At 37.5% G+C, this 8,957-nt stretch overlaps 1 protein-coding gene across 1 annotated transcript; it reads right to left on the bottom strand.

Moving 5' to 3' along the window:
* Positions 1-3,109: 3,109 nt before the first annotated feature.
* FUT11 (fucosyltransferase 11) lies at positions 3,110-8,900 on the bottom strand. Its single transcript, XM_072424109.1, has 3 exons — positions 7,864-8,900; positions 6,462-7,081; positions 3,110-4,446 (listed from the first exon to the last, which is right to left on the bottom strand). The coding sequence occupies exons 1-3, from the start codon at positions 8,692-8,694 to the stop codon at positions 4,299-4,301; spliced, it is 1,599 nt and encodes a 532-aa protein (XP_072280210.1). The 5' UTR covers positions 8,695-8,900; the 3' UTR covers positions 3,110-4,298.
* Positions 8,901-8,957: the final 57 nt, after the last annotated feature.

Below are 8,957 nucleotides of genomic sequence, written 5' to 3' on the forward strand. Positions count from 1 at the left end.
TTGCTTTTGATCCACCTTCACCCTTCCGTCCTACTGGACAATATACAAGAGCTCTAAAACCCTTCATACAGATGAGGAAGGTGACAAAAATCTGCCTAAATCCTCAGAAAAGCAAATCGTGCCACTGCGGATTGCTTTCTCCTCAATAACATATTCCCATTACACGCATTAGCGTACACCCTAGGGCAACTTCAGACACAATGTTCGGCCATTGGATCTACCTAACCCTTCCCTGCCTATATCCTATAAACATAGCACCATATATTTGAGGGCTCAGCCAAACCCAGCTCTCATGTCTTACCTGGTTTCTCTCCTGAGCTCCCCATACAAATGACAATTTTAGTGTACAATGCCCCTAGGATTTATCAAAACTTTCAATAGGGATCCAACAAAAATATCCAAACAATCCAATATGGCAGGCCTGTGCTGTAGGCAATAGTCAATCTAGAGGTTTATTTCAAAGGGAATCTTTGAACCTTTCAGGGAATGTTTAAGAGGTATCATTATCCCTGTTATTATCTCCCTGGGGTGCAGATCTGATAAGACACCGCCACATTGCTGTAAAATGGTTTGCTCTCACACAGCACAGCGATGACATCCCATGACCTAGGAGGTATACAAATGAGTGTGGGCAGCCCAGAGTGGCAGTTGACTGTGAGCCCACTGCTGTCCCGTCTGTGTGCGCAGTTTCGACTGTAATAGGGGAAAGAGGGTGTACCCCTTTTATATATATATATATATTTCTATTTAACATTATTGAAGTATATAATTATATATAACTATATAGAAAATACTTTTCATTTTATTTTTTGATTTGATATGTTTTTACTGGTGCACAAATTAAAGGATCATATCAATAAATGATTATGGAATGTCCACTTAGAAAAAAAAACGAACAGCCAATTTTGTGTCTGTGGCCATATTGTTTGATTGCAAAATTTTGCCTTTATTACCACTTTGAAATGTTTGTCCTGCATAAATATTTTCTAATCCAATTTTCCACCCTTGATAAGAACACAATTGCATATTGGTTTGCTAAGTGCTTTTTAATGCTATATTTGTTGGGCCATTTTTGAACCATTTTGGCTTTACATGGATGTAAAATGAGTACATTTAGTGGTGTTTTGTTTTTATGATTTTATGTTTTTGTAGATTTTAATGTGACCTTTTAGGAAACGTTTCTTTTGAATAAAGTTGTTTGTTTTTGTTTGTTGTTTGTTTTTGTTGTTTGATCTTCTTTCCAATCTCCCAGGACTCACTGTTTAAAAAGTCAATTATGATTTATTTTAAGCTGTTCCTTTGTCTGAATTGTTTAGGAGACTAAAAACAGCACAGCATTTATAGGAAGAAATAGGCTAAGAGGGCTTTTTGGACCACATTCGTTCACATGCTTCAAATTGAAAAGATTACCTATTTGTTCCCTGGATTTCTGATGTCATGGGGTTTGCTACAAATGACAAAACATTGCTGAAGAACAGAAACTGGCACAAAAACATTTCAGCAAGAGATGAAACTAATGCTAATTGGGATTATAAAAAAATCACATCAATGCATACCATCCAAGCAAAGAGCTTGCTGACTGGAACGTATGCGCATTTTATTGATAAATCAGGCATAAGGTGTAAGTTCCAATATCTAACACATTTTTATTGAAATATGAAAACAAATCTATATAACTGTTTATATTGGGAATGAAAGTTGATGGAAGCAGAGGCCATCCATTATTACCCTTAAAAATGTTTATGCCTTTTAAAATATTTAGCATTGATCTATATTATTGCTATTAGTAAGTTGTTGAAAAAGTCACTTTCACAAAATCGTCAAGAAACAATTTACTTGCAGCATATCTCTTTTAGTGCTCCACTGATTTATGTGGAAAGCATACTTTTTTTTTACCAGGATTCTTGCTTTATTAAATTGCCCATCTGACATTGTTCTAAGACCCCTCCCTCATCATCAAAAATGTAGGTGAAAATGAAATTACAAACTCATATTGATAATGACTGTCTAGGAGGACCATGGCAATGAAAACTGCGATGCTCATGGAAGCACTTAAGCTGAGTACACTGCGAAGCATTAATTGAATATAAAAAGCCATGACCTTACTTTCCGATCAGGACTCCAACTGCTTCTTTCAAGGTTTCTTTACAAGCAGTTAAATGGTTAAGATTTATATACCTGTGAATGCTTAGCTTTGTCTGAAAATATCATTAGCTAATGGAGCAGTTCCCAGACAGAATCTCATTGCTTTACTGACATCATCTGGATATATAAAGCCAAATGCTAGGCAGTGATTCTTAAAAAAAAAAAAAAAAAAAAAAAAAAAAAAACAGCTTGTTGCACTGCATGTGACTTATTTACAAATGAACTTTGGAATAATAATGACCTTTCTGTATGTGGAAGTCAATATATAATCTGCACATTTGTCAGTTAAGAAAAGCAATACACGCAAGACCTGACCATACCATATCAGCATTTTTAATTTCTGTACTACCCTAATTTCCCCTGTCCTTTAAAAACAAATGTCCTTCAATTCTCTGAATAATAAACTATTTGAACCCTTTGTAATCAAATCCTGAGGTAGCTGTCTCAGCTTCTTTGACTCATTTAAATCAAGTGTCAGCAGGCCACATAAGAATGGTTTGGCCGGTGTGCACCCCCAACAGGGTCAGGAGAAAGGCCCCCCTAGGGGTTGCACCAGCTAGAGCCATGGACCATGTCTCCTGTACAGATTGTGGCCTCAGGGCGGTGAGCAGGTTGTGTCTCTGGATTAGACGGGTTCATGACGTCACTCTGGGGGAAGTTTCTTCCCCTTTGCGTGACACACGGCTCCCCACGCATGAGCAGTCCGGAGTTTGTGCATTTAGTGGTTCCTAGGTCTGTAAAGGTTGGCTACCACTGCTCCAGGGTTCCTCCAGAGATTGCTAGGGGTTCCTTAAGCTACCTAAGCGTTGTCTGCAGCATTAGGCCCAACACTAACATCTCTTAGATTGTAAGCTCTTTCGGGCAGGGTTCTCTCCTACTCCTGTGTCCCTGTCTGTGTCTGTCATTTGCAAACCGTTATTTAATGTACAGAGCTGTGTAATATGTTGGCGCTATATAAATACTGTTTAATAATAATAAAAATAATTTATTGCATCTTCCCCAGCTGCAAAAGAACACAGTTTACAATATAGTATATAATACAATATAGAATTGTATAGAATACAAATGTAAACAAATTTTACAATATTTTATTTTAATATTTATTGTACAATTGTATATCACCTTTTTAAGGGGTCTAGCACAACATCTGGGTATGGGTAGTCTTATGGAGCAGAACAGAGTGAAAAGATATAATACACAAGGCATATACTATAGTGCATTTTACTCTACTATAGAATGCATTGGGGTGCCATTCACAATAAATGGCATTGTGTTGTTCTAAAACATTTTAGCTTGCATTGCAAAGTTTATTATTAAACGTTTTGTATATTTGACCTGTGTCCTCATATGACTGAAGAAAAACGTCACTATTCCCCCTCTTTTTATATAACACTGTACAACCAGTCCATTGCCTTCAGTGGGGCATAATGTTGGTAAAGCAGTATACCAGTCTGGACTAATTTGTAGAAAGAAATCACATATCTAAGGGTCTGCATTGAAGGCCTTTGGATTTGTGTTGACAGAATTCGAGTTGCATCAGAGACAACTCAGAAATCATTGACAAGTACATTTGATCTAAAGTTGACCTACTTCTAACTTGCTCCAGACATCTTTCCATTACCATAGACTTAAGTAGCATATAACACTATGCACAGCTGGGAGTGGTTGATCGAGGAAACTTGATAGAAAAACATGATAGGCTTTCCATGGTTTGCATTTAAATGCGATTTTACATTTTAGAAACCCATCAAAAAATAAAAGTAACAATCAACATTTTGTTAACATTGTCCTTCGTTTGTTAACATATGTTTTCAAACAATGTGACAGTCTATAAAGAAACACTTATTTGGTATACATACAGTCATTTATACTTTCTATTACCTCTCCTAGTGTAAAAAGTATAAGTTAAAAAAATAGACCCAATTCGGAGAATTCAGAAAAGTTCATACATTGTTGTACCTATCAAAATATATTGTACATAGTATAAGAGGTAATACTTTCTGTACACAGCTTTTTAAGTGGCAGAGGTTAAAAATAAGTCTTTGTAAGGTACAAAATGTAAGGTACAGTAGACAGGACTTCTTTTTAAAGCTCATCAGTACTTAGTGGTGTTTGGTGGAAAACTATTTACTCCCTATAATAATGCATGGAAATCAGTGATTCATGTTCCTTTTAATAAACATTTCGTGCATAAAATCCCAAAATTTGTCCTGACTTGTTTCATTCCGTAAAATCATGGCCGTAAGAGCTTCACCTTGGTCATAACCCTGCCAGTAATCCTGTAGCCACATCTGTTTCCAGCTGAAAGACACAAAAAGAGAGAAATGGCATTTAAATTAAATGATAAAAAACAAGGAGTGATAATATAAGGTAGACATAGTGTAAATTAACTATACTGATTTGTATATTGTGTTGTATATGTCACTTGTCTTTTTTTTTTTTTTTTTTTTGTCCCCTTGTGTTGTGATTCTGTTTATTAGTTATCTCTTGGTATTCTGACCATGGCAAACAGATCTGTGATGGTGTGGTCAGTATGCATGATCTGGATGTAGCTTTGATATACAGTTAGGTCCATAAATATTTGGACAGAGATTTTTTTATTCTAATTTTGATTTCGTAAATTACCACAATTATCTTTAATTGAAACAACTCAGATGCAGTTGATTTGCATCCTTTCAGCTTTAATTCAGTGGATTGAACAAAAAGATTGCATAAAAATGTGAGGAACTATAAAGCATTTTTTTCACACAATCACTTCATTTCAGGGGCTCAAAAGTAATTAGACAATTGTCTCAAAGGCTATTCCATGGGCTGGTATGGGCCCCTGAAATGAAGTGATTGTGTAAAAAAAAAAGGTATAGTTCCATTTTTATGCAATGTTTTTGTTCAACCCACTGAGTTAAAGCCGAAAGTCTGCAGTTCAACTGCATCTGAGTTGTTTCATTTAAAATTAATTGTGGTAATATACAGAACCAAAATTAGTATAAAGTTGTCTCTGTCCAAATATTAATGGACCTAACTGTATCACACTCTATGTTGAGGTTTGGTGTAGCTAATTTTCTGACACACACCCCCGACCCTACCCAGCTTTGCTATGAGTTCCATGCACTTTCTAATAATAATATTATTATTATTATTATTATTAATAAACAGGATTTATATAGCGCCAACATATTACACAGCGCTGTACTCTACACACAGCTTTGCTATATGTTTACTGTGCTTACAAGAACTTACTAAACAGATTTGTGAACTGCCAGCTTACCAGACATACATGCCTACTGCTGTGGGAAAGAGAATGTGAATAGTGAAGTGTGCAGTCAAGTGAAGGGTAAATAAAAACTCTCAAATCATATGTTTTTGTTTTTAATACTAGAACAATAACATCACTAATTGGATCATAGTGTAAACTATGGGGAATGGATTCAAAATACTTTAAAGGTTAAAGCACAGTATATCAGTTTAATTAGTCTAAAAATTAGATTTCATATTGAGGGGATACATATAATATCATTTATAGTTACATATCTCCAATTAGAGAGGAATACCTGTAAGAGGGAAATAAAACCAAATGTCCAATAGCCAGCATACAAAGTGCTGACAGGCAGAGGAGTAGGAGTCGAATTGAGCCCACCCAATAACGGCTGTATAGCACAGTACCTATTACCCTCTAAAATATTGAGGGCAATACATATGGTCCTTGTCTACAAAGAATTTATATATGTTTTGTTTTTTGTGTATAATTTGTATATCCACATATAAAAAACATTTAAGCCAAACGTTCCCCTGCTTTTCTCTCCTCTTTTGTTTTAATTTCTAAATGTATTCACTGCACTGATGGCTGATTATAAGGTATCTACTAAGGAAAACCTGCTAACATATGGTGATCACACAAACGCTATGCAGATTGTGTCCTGATTGAGATTTACATCTGGGACCCCCAGTGCTGGAAGTAGTGGCCACTGACCCACCCTTAAACCTCTAGCTGCTGGAATACAGCTATGCCAGGGAACACATGGGATTATATGAAAACTATCAAAGAGTAATGTCAAGGTAGAGTCAGCAGTGTCTCTACATGGACACTGAATACACCCTTTATTTGTGTGCACAATATTTCCTTTATTTTAGGGGTCATAGAGGTCTGGTATTTTACAGACCTTTTTTTTTAAAATAAGTTAGAGGACAGCTGAGGGCAAGCCTATTGGAAATTGTTAATGTAATGTACCTTATCGGTTGCAGCAAGTTAAGTACACAAGTAAGCAACAACATGTTTTATATATTAATGTTTGTTGAAGTCAATAAAAAAATAACAGTACCTGTCATCCTCTGGAATAGCCTCAGCACTTCCCAGGCCAGGTACAGGCAAAGGACATCCCATATGACTGTATGTAGCAATGTGTTTTACAGGAACTGGACCTTTTCCTTTTCTATGCCTCTTTTCTGCTTTTAATCTTGCATTTTCCTGGTCACATACAAAGCACTCAAAACCATTGAGATAATTAGGAGCAGTCATGTCATTAACTCCCCATTCTCTGTTCTCTAAACTTTCTACCAGGATCTTGTTGTTTGTTCCACCAGGTTTTTTATATTCTAAGTATCTCAAGTACTCTTCATCGTTTCTGTCCAAAGAAAGAATAAATTCTGCTAGGTCTTTAGGGGAAACAAAGTCATCAATCAGTATGATAGAGTGGTTGTTGGGCATCCAGTCCTTCACAGAAGGTGAGCCACGGTAAATGGGAACAGCCCCTAAATGCATTGGGCGCCAAAGTTTCTCCGTCAAATAATCAGCACATATAGCATTTTCCATTGCTAAGTGAAATTTATACCTGGAAGTAAATGCCATAAATTCAGGATCTTCAGTAGTAGCCGTTGAAGTGTCCTCAAGTCTTTTATTTGGGAGAGGGCGGTTCTTCAGACACTGACCATATGAGTCAACCTGGGGAATACATAAATGACAGGTGAATCAGAGTTTGCAAAGTGCTTACAGATATGAACAACAGATTACTTATTGCCTTCTGCTGCAATATTCTTTTTAACAGAGAAATCGCTGACACCTCCTACAGGTGGATTACTATTACAGGTAGAATACTATTTTGGTAAACTTAGTACATAAGACAGAGGTAGTATCCATTGCCTCTTTTCCATTTACAATATGGCTAAAAGTTTGTAAAAACCTAAATCTTTAATGTATGCATGCAGCTAACACTAACATTCCCTTATGTAAAATTCACACTTGGTATATTACTGACATCGCCGGCATCTCTGCACTAAAGACCAACCATTCCTGTGCTAAAAAAAAAAAGGCCAAGGTCCTTAAGCATTACATGTGTAGCAGATGTCTTATCCCACCAATTGTTAGAAGACAGACTGGAAATTTATAATTATTATTAATTATAATTACACTGAGCTTCTGAGAGCTCCGTCTAGTATTTTCACCTCATATTTCTATTTTGATATAATACCAGTTTGCCTTTGAGAGGCTATCTGGTAAAGAGATAAAGATAAATATGAAGGCTGCTACTGCCCACCTCTCCATCCGAAATGCTAGTAACCTAGTCGTATCGGATTTTAGTACTTTCTATGTCGCTGTGCTGGAACAAGCATACAGCCAGTGGGGTCAGAAATGAGAAAGTACTGAATGTCACCCAGCTATGATTTTAGGAAACAAGAAGATGCTGTAGAATGGTATTATATAAAAGGATATAAATGTTTGTTTACCTGTATATATTTCATTAACTCCTTCACATAGCGGTCTCTGTCTGATGGGACATCACAATGGGACTGCATGTACAGTATTGGTGCATAGCCCTTCTCACGCCACATATTCTTCTCTGCTAGAGACACCGCTGGGTTCTGTAAATAATGTATACTGGGCAACCATTGTAAGGTGAGGGGGTAGTTAGACTCTCGTCGAAAGGTCGCTGTGTAGTTGAACAGTCTGATACCCGGTAAATGGGAGAGAACGTAATTGTTCATTGGGGACTCTTCATGAAACAGTGCCCACGTCTGATGGGGCAGCCTGGGAAGGGGAGCTTCATAAGCCCTGAAGTCTGTGCCATAGAAAATAATAGATTTAGTCCTCTTGTGAAGCCTCACCCTTTTGTTCTTTGTCACCATACAGGAGCTTTGGGGACAATCAATCCGCTCGGTGTCCCCAGGAAAATGCGGAAACAAGTTTTCACTCCACCAAAGGAGAATCGGAAGCTCTTTGTTACTCCTTGTGTCACTGTTACCGGGACCTCTGTACGAGTCGACCATGACAGTGCCCAGATCTTGCGTGGAGAAGACACTGGAGGGCTGGAAAGCTGATTCTTCCCATTGTCCGGGCATGGACACCAAATGTTGTTCTGATATGGGGTCACTATGAATGAGATCCTGCCTGATATCATCCACTCCTGGGTCTGGTAACATGGTGTCCCCTTCTACATATTCAGCACCAAGATTGTCCCACTGACTGGAGCCGGCACATACACAGCTAAACAAACATAAAATACACAAAGCAGCAAAGTAATAGGAGTGAGGTGACACACAGCAGACATCCATTACCATTGTATTACAGTACAATGCAGAGCTGACATAAACATCCCAGGTCAGTGCTGTCCTCCTCAGATTCTGAGCTGTGATATAGCAATGCAGTCCTCTCCGCTGTCATCTCATTGCTATAACTGTACACTTTGCAGCCTGGTTACATCAGCAGTATGAATACACACAGCCCGTATTGCAGCATGTTGTCATTCTAACAGCTGGGGCTCTTCTTCCTGTGTATGTGGCTGCAGGGGAAGGAAGCAGTAGCTTTTTTTTTTTTTTTTTTT

Source organism: Pyxicephalus adspersus, chromosome 10, assembly GCF_032062135.1.
Source record: "Pyxicephalus adspersus chromosome 10, UCB_Pads_2.0, whole genome shotgun sequence".
In the NCBI taxonomy this organism is placed as follows: Eukaryota; Metazoa; Chordata; class Amphibia; order Anura; family Pyxicephalidae; genus Pyxicephalus; species Pyxicephalus adspersus.

Excerpts from the sequence above, each read along its gene's own strand:
- FUT11 (XM_072424109.1), bottom strand. The coding sequence starts at position 8,694 with ATGGTAATGGATGTCTGCTGTGTGTCACCTCACTCCTATTACTTTGCT. Across the intron at positions 7,082-7,863 it reads AGTTAATGAAATATATACAG|GTTGACTCATATGGTCAGTG; the intron begins GTAAACAAACAT and ends TGTATTCCCCAG. Across the intron at positions 4,447-6,461 it reads GCTATTCCAGAGGATGACAG|CTGGAAACAGATGTGGCTAC; the intron begins GTACTGTTATTT and ends TGTGTCTTTCAG.